The 16317-nt window shown below is 49.4% G+C and overlaps 1 protein-coding gene across 7 annotated transcripts in view; it reads right to left on the bottom strand.

Moving 5' to 3' along the window:
• Positions 1-16317, bottom strand: part of MED1 (mediator complex subunit 1) — a 168243-nt gene that overhangs the window by 89496 nt on the left and 62430 nt on the right. For all 7 annotated transcript variants that reach the window (XM_029572144.1, XM_029572143.1, XM_029572148.1 and 4 more), the window contains one exon: positions 10644-10722. In XM_029572144.1, coding sequence (XP_029428004.1) covers positions 10644-10722 — 79 coding nt within the window. Of the gene's footprint in view, positions 1-10643; positions 10723-16317 lie in introns of those variants that run through there.

Below are 16317 nucleotides of genomic sequence, written 5' to 3'. Positions count from 1 at the left end.
TAGCCTTGTTTTATCACACTTAGGACCTATTGGTCTGATGTGATCTTGGCCCACTCCTCAAAGAAAAAAGCCAACCGACTTCCTATAACTGCCACTGAGGAGTGGGCCTGCCTCGCCTCATTGGGTGGACTTGGATCCTGATGCTCCATGGAACCATCTCTGGCTGGCTTTCGGTCTCGAAAGGACTGGTACCAGGACTACTGCCTCCCAGCACTTTGTCTCTGGGCCCCTCCTGAAGCCCGATTCTGCCGAAACCGCCGATTCATCCTAAAGCAAGGAATGGCGGAAAAGGACCGTTTGCCGTTCTTTGGCTTGTCCTCCGGCAACCTATGCCCTTTGTTCTCAACCAGGAGTGTCACAAGCTCCTCCAAGTCCTTGCCAAAAAGCATTTTCCCTTTAAAGGGTAACACTCCTGGCTGCAACTTAGACCAACTATCCGCCGACCAGTTCTGCAACCAAAGGAGCTGCCTGGCCAAGACCGCAGACATCATAGTCCTGGAGGATGTTCTGATGAGGTCATATAATGCATCCGCCCCAAAAGCTACTACGGCTTACAGCCACTCAGCCTGCTTGGCCCCTACACTGACAGCACTTTATCAGACTGCAACTGCTTAACCCAGCATAATCCAGGCGAAGCATAAAATTGCTGCACACTGCAACCTGAATGCCCAGTGCAGACATCTCAAATACCTTTTTGAGAAGGACCTCTAACTTCTTGTCTTGCATACCCTTGAGCACAGCCGAACTAGCCACAGGAATAGATGGATACAACTTGTCCATAGCTCTGCTAATCTTCAGACCCAGTGTCCGGAGTCTCCTACTCCCGGAATACAACCTTCTTTACAGACTTATAGAAAGGGAAGGCCTTCGCCGGACCTATTAAGCCCTCCATGACTGGGTCCACCTCTTCATGATCAGAATTATCTTGCAGTTCCTTGATCCCCAGTTCCTTCAGGACATACGGAATCAAGGGCCACATTCCTTCTTGTGAAAAAGACGAACCACCTTAGGATTGTCCTCCATCCCTCATCCGAATCTTGTCGGACCGGAGAAGAATTCAGTCCTGGGGGGCCCTCCACCAGAGGCTCTCCGATCTCAGACTCCCCCGAGGGCTCGCTTGAGTCCTTCCAAATGTTTAGGCTGACTCAGGATGTGCCGAACATTAGTCACCCCACTAGCCCATGCCTTTTTGGGCCGCTTGGAAGGACGTGGATCCTGTGTTTCCTCGTGCCTGGAAAGGCGGCGTCCCGCAGCCTTCCGGGCAAGATATGCCTTGTGGAGCAGAAGCACAAAGTCTGGAGAAAAATATGCTGGATCCTCAGGATCCGGCTCCAGGAGGTCCTCATCCTCCCCAGACAGAGGTTCCCGAGCCCCCCAGGCCTCCATGGGTCTCCTACCAGCCAGGGAAAGCGGTGGGGGAAGGTTTCCTTTCCCCACCGCCTCAGATGCTTCTGCCAGTGAAGCCAAAATGGCTGCCGTTCCCATGTGCAGTGGAAAGGAACCAGCTGCTGCATCGGCCTCATCCACGACCCCAGCGGTGACCCGATGCTTTCCCGACACTCTCAGCAGCAATCCTGAGCTGCCCTTTCCCCCGGAAAGGCAGCGGGAACAAAAGCCAGACTGAGAAAGCCACGTGCATGCCTTACCACATGCTGAACAGTGGCTGCTGCATGGCATGGCTCCCGTCGCGCAACTGCACCACCGCTGAGAGGATGCCAAGAAAATCCTTTTTCCGGGTCACCTGCACCTTAACTCACCACGCGAACCAAGCACCACAAAAAAGAAGCAAAACAAAAAGAAACTGCTTTTTTTTTTTAAACTGAAAACTAAGTTACCAAAACAGACCACTTTCCTGAAGCTGAGGCAGCAGGCTCCTGGGGGGGGGGGGGGGGGGGGGGGTAGCTTGCATCACCAGTTATGCATCCCCAACAGCGAAAAGGACAGAACCAAAAAGAGTTCCCAACCCCCTGCTCATCCACCTCATGACCAGAAGGGATGGCCCCACCAGGACCTGCCAACCTTCTGGATACTCTTCACTCATAACCCAAGCTTTGACTAGCTTCCTTTTTTTGTTGTTTTTAAACTAATCCTCAGATTGCAGGTTTTGCACTGCCACCATCCGCTGGAGACAGAGAAATACTGAGCAATTGCAGGTGGCACACCAAGTTAAAAGCTAGTGACTGCGAAACATTCTCTATCTCCATCTGCTGGAAGGGAGGCAAAAAACTGGACTGATCTGGATATGTACAGGGAACTTATGGTAAGTCACACTGAGACATGCACTGCAACGTGGGTTTACTATCACAGATGTGTTATAACAAAATTAATCCAGTAAATATAGAAAAAGCCAGCAGGTATTATAGTCTGTAGTTAATATCACATGGACAATGAGGGGGAAGCCAGGATGCAAGATGAGGTTAAAGCAGGAAGCAAGTCGTAATCCAACATGGGGGAAACTTCTGCTGTAGGCTTGAATTTTTCACTCGAACTTCTCTTGAACTATTGGAGTATCAAGAAAAACGCTTCCCTACCCTTGAGACCTCTCAGTGAACATAAGAATATAAGAAATTGCCATACTGGGTCAGATTAGTTTTAAATGTGCCACATGCTAACTTCACGGAGTACACTCTAGTCCTTCTATTATTCAAAAGAGTAAATAACCGATTCACATTTACCCATTCTAGACCTCTCATGATTTTAAACACCTCTATCATATCCCCCCCTCAGCCGTCTCTTCTCCAAGCTGAAAAGTCCTAACTTTTTTAGTCTTTCCTCATAGGGGAGCTATTCCATTCCTCTTTATTATTTTGGTCGCCCTTCTCTGTACCTTTCTCCATTGCAACTATATCTTTTTTGAGATGCGGAGACCAGAATTGTACACAGTATTCAAGGTGCGGTCTCACCATGGAGCGATACTGAGGCATTATGACATTTTCTGTTTTATTCACCATTCCCTTCCTAATAATTCCTAACATTGTTTGCTTTTTTGCCTGCCGCAGCACACTGAGCCGACGATTTCAATGTATTATCCACTATGACGCCCAGATCTCTTTCCTGGGTGGTAGCTCCTAATATGGAACCTGTGTAACTATAGCATGGGTTATTTTTCCCTATATGCATCACCTTGCACTTATCCACATTAAATTTCATCTGCCATTTGGATGATATTTTCCGTTTTGTTAACCATTCCCTGCAGCTCTGAGGAGTCAATGATTTACCAGTTCTCAAACATGCCTATTTCATTCTAAAGAGAGTTGATGGATAAAGGAAAACTGGTTCTTACCTGCTAATTTTCATTCCTGTAGTACCTCGGATCAGTCCAAACTCCTGGGTTTATGCATCCCTGCCAGCAGATGGAAAAATCTGCTGGCAGGGATCAATCAAAATCACACTTGGCTCGAGAATGCACCTCTTTTCCGATCATCTACCCGCCCTTCCAAATCCAACCTTGCTCCAGATCCAACCTTGCCCTAAAAACTGCTCACCACACCTCAACCAGAGAAAGGGCTTTCTCTACTGCCGGTCCTTCCCTATGGAACACCCTGCCCACAGTCCTCCGGCTAGAATCTGTCTAAATTTTAAAAAGGGCTCAAAACCTGGCTCTTTACATTAACATATCCAGATGTTGACCAAACTTAGCTTGCACTTTAACCCCACAGCCCACCCTTTCCCCCCTCCTCCTCTCTGCCTCTCCTTTTCTCCCCCTTTCTTCACCCCAAGCAAAGACTCCAAAATATAATGTTTCTCCCCCCTAAGCAATGATGCCTAAAATCTGTTATTAGTTTCCCCTCACCCTCCTTTAAGCCTACCCTACCATTCCCCCCCCCCCCCCCCCCACCTCTCCCTGTCACTACTGGTCTGGTACCTACCAGCCCACCTATATTGTTAATTTTATTTTCTTCAAATGTTCCTATCAAATTTCTCTCTTTCCCTATCCTTCCTACTACTGTCCTCTCTCCTCCTTCATTTCTGCTCTCCCTTTCCTTCCCTGTTTATTGTATTTCTCTTTCTTGTTATTTTGTTACAATGTAAACCGGCATGATGTTCTGACGAATGTCGGTATATAAAAATCAAACAAACAAACAAATAAATAAATAAAATGTTTCACTGACACTGCTTGATAAACCCCAGTGCCACCTGCACTTCCTCAGTATTATCTTTACCCAAGCAATAAAAAACAGTTGCAAAAACCAGACTAATGAAAACCTTCTTAAACTATACTAACAAAATGGCCTTCCGTAATAAAAGGAACAGCTGAGTGGGTGACTCTCCACCTCCTTAAATTGTGCGGGTTCTGGACTGATCTGTGGTTCTACAGGAACGAAAATTAGCAGGTAAGAACTAATTTTCCTTTCCCTGAACGTACCCGATCAGTCCAGACACCTGGGATGTACCAAAGTCCCGCTCTCGGAACACTCGCCAAAGGAAGGAGAACCTGAATCTCCCATATCCAAATGATAGTGTCATGTAAAAATACGTAGCGACTTCCAAGTCGCTGCCCTGCAAATCTCCTGAGACATCAGCTGCACTTCCATCCAGAAGGCCACCTGCAAACGTTTAGACTGAGCCCGTAACCCCCCCTGAATTTTACGACCTCCTGTAATATAAGTGGACCCAATCACCTCTTTCAACCAACGTGGAACAGTAGAAGCTTTGAAACCTCGCTTCGCACCGCTCCACAAAACAAAAAGGTGGTTGGACCGCCTGAAATCATTCGTCACCTCGAAATAGCACAATAGAGCTCGCCAAACATCTGTTTGAGCTCCTTCGCATGTGGAGTGGATACATCTACTGATGGAAAGGATGGAAGCTCCACCGTCTGGTTCACATGAAACTACTTTTGGCAAAAAAGAAGGCACTGTCCTCAACGAAACTCCTGAACTCGAAATTTGAAGGAAGGTGTCTCGACAGGACAAAGCTTGCAACTCCAAAATTCTTCTAGCCGAGCATATAGCAACGAGAAACACCACCTTGAGAGTCAAGTCCCAAAAGATGCCACACACAAACCTCGTAGGACCAGATTAAGATTCCAGGATGGCCAAAATCTTCTAACTGGAAGACGCAAATTCTTTGCTCCTCTAAGGAACCTAACGACATCCGGATGAGCGGAAATAGCGGAACCCTCGATCTTACCATGAAGGCAGCCCAAGGCTGCACCTGCACTCTAAGAAAGCTAGGAGACAAGCCTTAACGAAACAGTCTTGAAGAAAAGATAAAATGTCCAGGACAGAGGACTTGAGAGGTCATACTCCATTAGCAGTGCACAAGGAATCAAACACTTTCCATACTTTTAATGTAAGCCATATTCATGGACCTTCTTCTGGCTTGCAATAATGTGGTTATGACAGTTTCGGGATAAACTCTTCTCCTTATCCTTCACCTTTCAAAAGCCATGCCGCTTGACAAAAGTGAGCAGCCTGATCAGAAAATATGGTGCCCTGAAGAAGACCACTTTCCAGATTCCCGAAGCGAATCGGTCAATCCACTGCCAGGTTGATCAGATCTGTGACCACGGATGCCGCAGCCACTCTGGGGCAACATCTCTGTGATGTTTTTCTATGCAACACAACACTTTGCCCACTAATGGCCCGGGGGGGGAGGGGGGGGGAGAGACAGAGAAGGACCCCTTGCGGCCAAGGCAGAACTAGCGCATCTACGCCTTTGGACCCGTGCTGATGTCTCCCACTGAAGAAACTAAAAGCTTTGGCATTCTGATGAGTCGCCATGATATCCACATGAGACCACCCCCACGATCTCAAATGAGTTGCATCGTGGAATCCGATAATTCCCACTCACCTGGGTCTGAGTTCAACTCAGGAAGTCCGCCTGAACGTTTTCGACCCTGGCTATGTGGGTCACAGCTATGCGCTCCAGGTGCCTTTCCGCCCAAAGAATCAACCATTATACCTCCCGAGCTACTGCTTGGCTCTTGGTTCCGCCCTGCTGATTGTGGTCGAATTGTCTGAAACAATCCTTACTGACCTCAGACTAACGGCAGAAACTCCCGCAAGGCTAAACTGATAGACCATGCAGATTCTCTCGTGGCCCAAGTACCCTGGACTGAGTGCCGCTGACAAACTGCTCCCCATCCACAGAGACCGGCATCGGTAGTAACTATCACCCAATCTGGATCCTCGAGGTCCACCCCTTGAACAAGATTGGAAGTCTGAAGCCACCAGGAAAGGCTCTCTCTCGCTTCGCCCTCAAGGGGCAACAGCATTTGAAATTCCTCGGATATCAGCTGCCAACGAGCCAAAAGCGCCCTCTGCAAGGATCTCAGATAGGAAAACGCCCATGGCATCAACTCCAGGGTGGAAGTCATTGAGCCCAGGACCTGCAAATAATCCCAGACCTTGGGAACACGTAACTGCAACAACTGGTGAACCTAACTCTGCAGTTTCATTACTCTCTCCTCCGAAAGATTCACTTTGCCAACCAAGGTGTCGAACCGAGCACCCAGATATTCCAAAGATTGTGTCGGGATCAAATGACTCTTTGCCACGTTCACTATCCAACCGAGGGACTGGAGAAGATCGAGAACCTTGTGAACCAATTAGCGACAAATGGCCTCAGACTTCGCTCTGATAAGCCAGTCGTCCAGATATGGGTGCACCAGAACACCTTCCCGCCGCTGCTACCATCACCTTGGTGAAAGTGTGTGGGGCTGTGGCCAGACTGAAAGGAAGGGCCTGAAACTGAAAATGCTGTACCAGAATCATGAAGTGGAGAAAACGCTGCGAGTCCAGATGGATGGGAATGTGGAGATAGGCCTCGGTGAGATCCAGCGAAGCCAGAAACTCTCCCTTGCAAACCGCCGATATCACTGACCACAAGGTCTCCATCTGGAAGCACGGTATCTTGAGTGCTGCAGAAACCTTTTTCAAATCAAGAATCGAATGAAATGTGCCCTCCTTTTTTGAGCCCACAAAATAGATGGAATATCTTCCCTTGCGAACTTCCACCGAGGGAACGGAATTACCACCCCCAAGCATTGGAGACAATCTAGAGTCTCCCGTACCACTGACTGCTTGCTCACGGGACAGCAGGGGGAAATTAGAAAGTTCGCAAACTGGCCGAGCAAGTTCTAAAGCGTAGTCGTCTCTGACCACACCGAGAACCCACTGGTCCTGTATAACTCTGGTCCACTCGTCGTAGAACTGAGTCAGGCGATCTCCTATAATAATAATGACGGAGTGGACCAGTCTCGCCTCATTGTGAAGTCTTACCTCTGGCTGTAGACCCTCCAGAGGCACCTTGGAATGGCCTCCGGGCACCCCAAAAGGACTGCCCCCCAGAAGAGAACTGAATCTGTGAACCGGGTGCAGCCCTCGAGGGTCTAGATCGCCTATCAGAGCAAAACAGAGACCGCACCTGAAAAAACCTTTTGGCCTTAGGCTTATCCTCGGGTAACTGGAGAGCCTTATTCTCTCCAAAAGACTGCATTAGCTGCTCAAGATCCTCCCCAAATAAGAGGCGACCTTTGAAGGGGAAGCGATCCTAACTGCGCTTTGGAGGAGATATCCGTAGCCCAGTTATGCAACCAAAGTAATTTTCTGGCCACCACAGCCGAAGCCATTACCCTAGAGGAGGTACGCACTAAAACATAAGGAGCATCCGCCCCATAAGCCACGGTTGCCTCAATCAGTTCAGCCTTGTCTGCGTCCTCCCCCGACTTGGACAGGTTCTCCTGCAACTGCTGCATCCAACAGAGGCACGCACACCGCGTAAAACTATAACAAATAGCGGCTCTCAAGCCCAAGGCCGAGACCTAAAAAATCCACTTGAGATGGATTTTTGCAATTTGCAAAGCCACGGAACCTATCACCAGGATAGTCATTCACTTGGTAACCATGGAAACCGCAGCGTCCACTTTATGTTATGATCAGGATTGTGAATCCTTGGACCGACGGGAGGATGAATCACCTTAGGAGATGGCTCCTCAGGTTCCCCCATCGGGTGGCGAGGCGGAACAGAAGATGGGGCTGGCTGGCCCCTCGGTGTGGAAGGCTGAGACGGTGGTTGAGAGGATGAAGAGGCATGGTGTCGGGGCAGAGCCAACTGGATCTTTGCCACTGGAAGCCAGCGGTCCCCCCGGGAGGAGCCCGTAGGGACCCAGGCCGCTGGGACTTAGGTGGGCCCTTGAAGACGGGTGGTCCGGAAGAAGTCCAAGGTCGAGTACCAGAGGATCGCCGCTCGCCAGTCCGAGGTCACACACCGAAGAATCACTGCTAACCAGTCTGAAGTCACACACTGAAGAATCACCGAGAAGAAGCAGGAAGCAGGAATCAGGAACTCAAGGAACCAGAAGACTCACCGAAGCAAGCAGACTCGAACAACGAAGTTGCCAAGTTGAGGAAAGACTGTGGGCAGGCTCCTTAAATACTTCCCTGTGCCTGGCCTATCAGGCACAGGTGAAGTCAATTTGGAGGACGAGGGCCCTTTAAATCCTGTAAGGGGGCGCAGCGGCCATCTTGAATCCTGGACGCGGAGGAAAGCGGCCCGACGCTGCGAGGGAAGGTCAGGGATGCCTCCCCCTGCCGGCAGCCACTGCGGAGGCCAGCGCCGGGTGTGCGAGGGCAACAGGAACTGGGCTCCCATGGCTTCCCCGATGCTGCCGCGGCGGGCCCGCAGCTGCGGGTCAGGTGGGGGTTCACGGCCGCGACCGTTCGCGGCACACAACACTTTAGGGAGAGCAAAAAGTTCCAATGCTTCCTCGGGCATTGGATAATTCTTTGACATGGTCCTCCCCACCTTGAGACCGGAATTAGGAAAATTCCATTCTGCCTCCACCAATTTCTTCACCGATATGTGGTAGGGAAAAGCTGTAGGAGGGCTGCGCATACTGTCCAAAACGGGATCGGCCCCCTCCAAATTGGACTCCTGCTGAGAGATTTTAACCCCCCCCCAGGACCTGGTAGGCCAAAGGCATAAAGCCTCAAGTTCATCCTTCTGAAAAAGGTGAACTACCTTCGGGTCATCCCCCTTGGGGACTGAGGCGAGCAAACTGTGCCCTGGTCCCCAGATCCACCGGGACATCCTGATCAGGGTCCCCAGGAAACTCGAGCATAATGTCTGACTCCTCCTGACTGGTACCCGAAGGAGGAGGACCGAACAGCCGCTGGACTTGGGAGGTTTGACTGAACCTGGAGCCATGCTGCCTGGGAACCCCCAAAGGGCTTTTGGCCTGGCGGACAGGCAGGGTCCTGGAAAACTGAGCCCTGCACTCTGCTTGCTGCCTTGCCAAATAGGCATCATGCAGCAGCAGGACAAAATCTGGAGAAAAAGGCCTCAGCAGGTCTGCCCCCCTCCTGCAGGGGGCTGGGAACCAGCAATCTATGGCTTACTTCCTCTTCCCCAACCCCCCGATCAAGGCCGGAGTCGGAACAGGCCAGGGACAGGTGTGGAGGAGCATCCCCTTCCCTCCCCCGTTGGCGCAGGAACTGCTGAAGAACACAAAATGGCCACCATTCTCACACAAAAAGAGGAAAGATCAGGACCTGGGCCAGAGCCATGCTTCGTGAGCGACCCGACTGCAGAAGACCCTGATGCCATTTTGCTGCCAGCAGACCCTCCGATGAGCCCTCCCCGCTGGAGCATCCTGAACAAAGGCCTTGCTGATTGAGCTGCGCATGAGCAGAGCCAGAGGCCCTGCATGCCAATCCGCAGGTCATCGCACCAGAAAGCATGACTGCCTGTGCCAGCAATAAACCTACCTTGCTATGAGATCAGAGCCCCCACTGAAGCCTGAAAGGAAGAGGAAGCCACCCTCACAGCAAGCCTTGCCTGTGCTCAAAACCTTTGCTTCTGGCATTTTTATTTTTAACAAAAACTTTATTATGAGGCACCAACCTAGACCTGAAATAAAACTAATAGAGTGCCTCTTTTAGAGAAAAAAAAGGGGTATCAGATCCTGCAGCCGCCAGAGCGGCCTCGTGAAGGGGAGGAATCTGGACCACCAGATTTACACTCCATGGGTGCACAGGTTGAGCATACATTGTGGTCCCAGACCCCCAGCAAGCCCACCTCAACCGGTCAGGATAGAACCCCTTAGGATTCCAAAAAGCAAAAAAGACCCCCCCCGGGAGGAAGGCTCAAAAACAAAAAACTGCCCAAACCACCATCTACCATCTGCTGGAGACAGAGAAATACTGAGGAACTGCAGGTGGCACTGGGGTTTAGCAAGCAGTGCCAGTGAAACTTTCTCCATCTCCATCTGCTGGCAGGGATGCATAAACCCAGGCGTCTGGACTGATCCGGGTACATACAGGGAATGGGAAAGAAGACAGCGCTTGCAACTTGGAAATGAGTGGCTCAGGTTAATTTTTTATTTTTTTTTATTTATTTTTAATTTTTATATACCGACATTCTTACATCCGATGTAAATCATACCGGTTTACATTAAACAGAATAGCAGGAAATAAATTTCCATAGTCTAATACAAAGAACATTTCTAATTAAAATTATTAACAAGCGAAAAGAAAAGGTAAAAAATTGGAATACAGTTTAAATAAAAGAAAAATAAGAGATTTTTTTTTTTTTTTTTACAAGCACAAGGGTTTAGAAATCAAACAGTGGTAGAACTGTTAATCTACTAAGATGATTCTCCAAGGTTTAGCACAACCCCAGCAATAGAAACGACCAACCTTTTAACGCTTTCTGCAGGGTCTCCAGACAGCTCACCAGATGCTGGTGTCCTCCAGAATTCATCGCAACCCGCTTCTCCTGTGAGGCAGGAGAGAAGACAGCATGGGTAAGCACTGCTGAAGGACAGACACCAAGGCTCAGATTTCAGCCAGAAATAAGGTAGTACCAACTTGCTACCTAAGCTAAATTGAAATGGCTATTTATTAAACTTGTAGAGATTTTTTTTATTTTTTACCTGCAATTCAGGCTGCAGCAAAATAAATGAAAAGTAGACAACCTATATTCCTCATCATCCCCTAATGTCATGGGCTCTGCATTCATATAAGGCCTCTGCTCTCCCATCACTCCCCATAAAACCTTCAAATATCCTAGACGGGATGCTGAAAGATTAATCACTGTCTGGCAAGAACATTTTATAAAAAAATGTATACTCTGTCTCATTCAATACCTAACACCGAATACCATGTCCAAGATTTCCACATTTGAACTGGTAGAAAATGTTTACTTTGTTGCTGAATGCCACTCACCACACCCTCAATTACAGTCTATCTGAAGTTTTCCTTCAAACCTTGTTGTTTTTTTTTTAATTCAAATTTTTTGTTCTAGCATGGATACAACCTAATTTGGGCCTAATTTACTAAGACTTTTCTCCCATTCTGTCACTAAGGAAACAAACCTTGATGAGTCATCTCTCTATAGAGGTCAGAGTCTTGGACCTTCTACAAGCCTTCCCCCTCCCTTATTCCCATCATCTGTTCCCACCCTGATCCTCTCCCCCACTCCCTTGGTGTACAAATCAGTTATATTCGTGAAGCCTTCAACGGTCGGGCAATTACTGGGTTCTTTGTGCAGTCCAATTAATAGGAATGTTGACACAGATCCCTATTGAGGTGGAACCTCATCTTGCATGGTGTTGAGCAATAATCCACTCAGTACTACAGGATCAAGTTACAGTTTCAAAATGTTACCATACATTCCCCATTCACGCTCTGTTTGCTACACTTTGTTCTAAACACTAAAGTGGCCACCTTCATTATCTGAGCACGTTGAGTCAAAACTAACATTTTATGATGTTCTGTACATTTATTTATTTAGCACTTTTATATACCGAAATTCTTATAACAAGTTACAAATCAAATCGGTTTACATTATAACGATGACCATTGCATGAGAATGCAGTACATTAAACAAGGAAAAACTAACTTGGATCCAAAGAACTGGGTTTAAACAGAGAAAATAAAAGCAGAACTTTCTCTGTAACATTTTATATGCAATATGTCTGCTACTAGTGTCCCTCATGTACTTTCACCACAACCTCAATAGAGCTTGCCATTCGTTTTCCCACACACAGCAACCCACATCTCCCTCCCTCCAGTACTCCTTTTATAAGAACCTCAAATTTATTCTTGAGATCTATACAAGATTTAGGATTTTTGATCTCAATAACATGAGAAAACCATTTTATTCCTCACACTTTCCAGTTATCCTAGTATACAGCAGATAATGGAGAAATTACTTACCTAATAAATTTAGTTTTCCTTAGTGTAACATAGAAACATAGAAATGACAGCAGAAGAAGACCAATCGGCCCATCCAGTCTGCCCAGCAAGCTTCACACTTCTTTCCTTTCATACTTATCTGTTTCTCTTGGCTCTTAGCAACCCTTGGTTCTATTTCCCTTTCACCCCCACCATTAATGCAGAGAGCAGTGATGGAGCTGCATCCAAGTGAAATATCAAGCTTGATTAGTTAGGGGTAGTAACCGCCGCAACAAGCAAGCTACACCCACACTTATTTGTTTACCCAGACTATGTTATTCAGCCCTTATTGGTTGTTTTTCTTCTCCCCTGCCGTTGAAGCAGGGAGCTATGCTGGATATGCGTGAAGTATCAGTTTTTCTTCTCCCTTGCCGTTGAAGCAGAGCGCTATGCTGGATAAGTGTGAAGTATCAGTTTTTCTTCTCCCCTGCCGTTGAAGCAGAGAGCTATGCTGGATATGCGTGAAGTATCAGTTTTTCTTCTCCCTTGCCGTTGAAGCAGAGAGCTATGCTGGATATGCATTGAAAGTGAAGTATGCATTGAAAGCCACATTAACTATCAACAAATGGAGAGATTACTTACCTGATAATCTCGTTTTCCTTAGTGTAGGCAGATGGACTCATTACAAATGGGTATAGTGTGCTCGTGCTAGCAGTTGGAGACGGATCTGACGTCAGCACGTGGTACATATACCCCTGCAGGAAGTGCAGCAACTCAGTAATCTTCCTTGCAAAAGCTTTATGGATATATGTGTGACTGACCGATTGACTACATGAATCATGATTACCCTGACCGATTGATAGTAGCTGGAGATCGCCAGTGTTCTCAACCGGAAGGCGTCGACATCCGGCAGGGTGGATGCCCTATGTAATAAAACATGGCTTACCTTGAATCGGTGAATTCCCATGTATATCGGCAGTCGGGCGGGATGCTGAGTCCATCTGCCTACACTAAGGAAAACGAGATTATCAGGTAAGTAATCTCTCCATTTCCTAGCGTGTAGCAGATGGACTCATTACAAATGGGATGTACAAAAGCTACTCCCGGACTGGGTGGGAGCCTGCCCGAGGTCAGTTTAGGATTGCCCTTGCAAATGCTGTGTCCTCCCTGGCCTGGACATCCAGACGGTAGAATCTGGAGAAGGTATGGAGGGAGGACCACGTTGCCGCTCTGCATATCTCTGCAGGTGACAGCATCCTAGTTTCTGCCCAAGAGGCCGCTTGAGCTCTGGTAGAGTGAGCCTTGACCCGTAGAGGTGGTGGCTTTCCCGCTTCTACGTAGGCCACCCATATAACTTCTTTGATCCAGCGGGCAATGGTTGCCCGTGAGGCCGCTTCTCCTTGCTTCTTCCCGCTGTGAAGGACGAACAGGTGGTCCCGTCTTTCGTACTGCTTCCGACATTTCCAGGTATCTGGACAGCATTCTGCCGATGTCGAGATGGCGCAGTATTCGACCTTCTTCTGACTTCTTCAAACCTTCCGTGGTTGGCAAGGATACGGTTTGGTTGAGGTGGAAGTGTGAGACCACTTTGGGTAAGAAGGAGGGAACTGTGCGAAGATGGATAGCCCCTGGAGTGATTCTGAGAAACGGATCGCGGCAGGACAGCGCTTTTCGCTCTGAAATGCGGCACGCTGAGCATACGGCCAGCAAGAACACCATCTTCCAGGTTAACAAACGGAGGGAAAGCCCTCAGAGGGGTCTGAAGGCAGGTCCCGCTAGGAATTCCAAAACTAGGTTGAGGTTCCACAGGGCACTGGCCACTTCAGTGGCGGGCGAATGTGTTTGACTCCTTTCAGGAAACGTGAAACGTCTGGGTGTGTGGCAATGCTGTTGCCGTCACTCCTGGCGCCATAGCAGGATAGCGCTGCCACCTGAACCTTGATTGAGTTGAGGGACAGACCCTTCTGGAGCCCATCTTGCAGGAAATCCAAAATAATGGGGATTTTAGCGGCATGTGGATTGGTGCTGCGAGTTCCAGGCTTCAAATACTCTCCAGATCCTTATATAAGTTAGTGATGTGGAGAACTTGCGTGCTCTGAGGAGTGTATCTATTACCGGCCCAGAGTATCCCCTTTTCTTCAGTCTAGCCCTCTCAATGGCCAGACCGTAAGAGAGAATTGAGCTGGATCCTCGTGGAGGATGGGACCTTGCCGCAGCAGGTCCCTGTGAGGAGGCAGGGGTAGAGGATCCCCTGCCAGTAGTCTTCTCATGTCTGTGTACCAGGGTCTTCTTGGCCAGTCCGGGGCCACCAGAAGAACTAGGCCTCTGTGCCGCTGAATCTTGTGTGTAATGGCCCCCAGCAAGGGCCATGGGGGAAAGGCATATAGCAGGATCCCCTGAGGCCATGGCTGTACCAGGGCGTCGATCCCCTGGGATAAAGGATCTCGCCTGCGACTGAAATATCTGGGTACTTGAGCGTTGGACCTGTCCGCTAGTAGGTCCATGCCCGGCGTCCCCCACTGATCCGTGATCATCTGAAAGGCCGTGTATGACAGCTGCCATTCCCCCGGGTTTAGGCTTTCCCTGCTGAGGAAGTCTGCCGTGGCGTTGTCCTTCCCGGCGATGTGGACGGCGGAGATGTCCTGGAGATTCGCTTCCGCCCAAGCCATCAGGGGGGCTATTTCTAAGGATACCTGTCGGCTTCTGGTTCCGCCCTGTCGGTTGATATAGGCCACCGTGGTGGCATTGTCCGACATCACTCTGACTGCTCTGTTGCGAAGTCTGTGGGCGAATCGCAGGCATGCCAACCTGACTGCCCGTGCCTCTAGTCGGTTGATGTTCCACCCCGACTCTACTCTATTCCACCGCCCTTGGGCGGTTAGTTCTTCGTAGTGTGCTCCCCAGCCGCTCAGGCTGGCATCTGTAGTGAGCAGGGTCCAGGTTGGAGAGGACATTTTTGACCCCCGGCTCATGTGGCCGGGCTGCAGCCACCATCGTAACTGATGCCGTACTCTGGCCGGTAGAGGTAGATGCACGGTGTAGTTCTGTAATCGTGGGCTCCACCGAGATAGGACACGTTGTAACGGTCTCATATGAGCCCACGCCCATGGTACCACTTCCAGAGTGGAGGCCATTAGGCCGAGGACCTGTAGGTAATCCCAAGCTGTGGGCCGGGTGGCGCTCAGCAAAGTCTGCAAACGATTCCGGAGTTTTGATTTCCTCTTGGAGGTCAGGCTGACTTTGTCTCCTTGGGTGTCGAATTGGACTCCGAGGTATTCCAGCGACTGCGAAGGCTGTAGGGAACTCTTGTTCGTGTTGACTACCCATCCTAGGCTTTCCAGAAGAGATATGACTCTGTTGGTTGCCCGGTGGCTCTCCTCCGGCGACTTTGCCCTGATCAGCCAATCGTCTAGGTAGGGATGGACGAGAATTCCTTCCTTCCTGAGTGACGCCGCCACCACTACTATTACCTTGGTAAAGGTCCGTGGCGAGGTGGCTAACCCGAGGGTAGAGCCCGGAACTGAAAGTGTTGTCCCAGGACTTTGAAGCATAAGATTGGGATAAGCTTACTTGCTTATCCCAATCCATCGGGATCATCGTGGAGGATGGGACCTTGCCGCAGCAGGTCCCTGTGAGGAGGCAGGGGTAGAGGATCCCCTGCCAGTAGTCTTCTCATGTCTGTGTACCAGGGTCTTCTTGGCCAGTCCGGGGCCACCAGAAGAACTAGGCCTCTGTGCCGCTGAATCTTGTGTGTAATGGCCCCCCAGCAAGGGCCATGGGGGAAAGGCATATAGCAGGATCCCCTGAGGCCATGGCTGTACCAGGGCGTCGATCCCTGGTACAGCCATGGGATCGACGATGATCCCGATGGATTGGGATAAGCAAGTAAGCTTCTGACAGATCCAGGGATGTGAGATACTCCCCTGGCTGTATGGCACTTCGGACTGACCGCAGAGTTTCCATGCGAAATCCTGGGACCCTTAAGTGCCGGTTGACCGACTTGAGGTCCAGGACGGGTCTGAAGGTGCCCCCCTTCTTGGGCACGATAAAATAAATGGAGTAATGCCCAGAATTTATCTCCCATGCAGGCACTGGGATTATGGCTTTTAGGGACAGGAGCCTTCCCAAGGTAGCTTCCAGCGCCGCCCTCTTGAGGGGCGACAAGGAGATTCCACAAACTTGTCCGTAGGGAGGT

The sequence above is a fragment of the Rhinatrema bivittatum genome, chromosome 12, assembly GCF_901001135.1.
Source record: "Rhinatrema bivittatum chromosome 12, aRhiBiv1.1, whole genome shotgun sequence".
NCBI classification, from domain to species: Eukaryota; Metazoa; Chordata; class Amphibia; order Gymnophiona; family Rhinatrematidae; genus Rhinatrema; species Rhinatrema bivittatum.
This window is presented reverse-complemented; position numbering and strand designations above follow the sequence as displayed.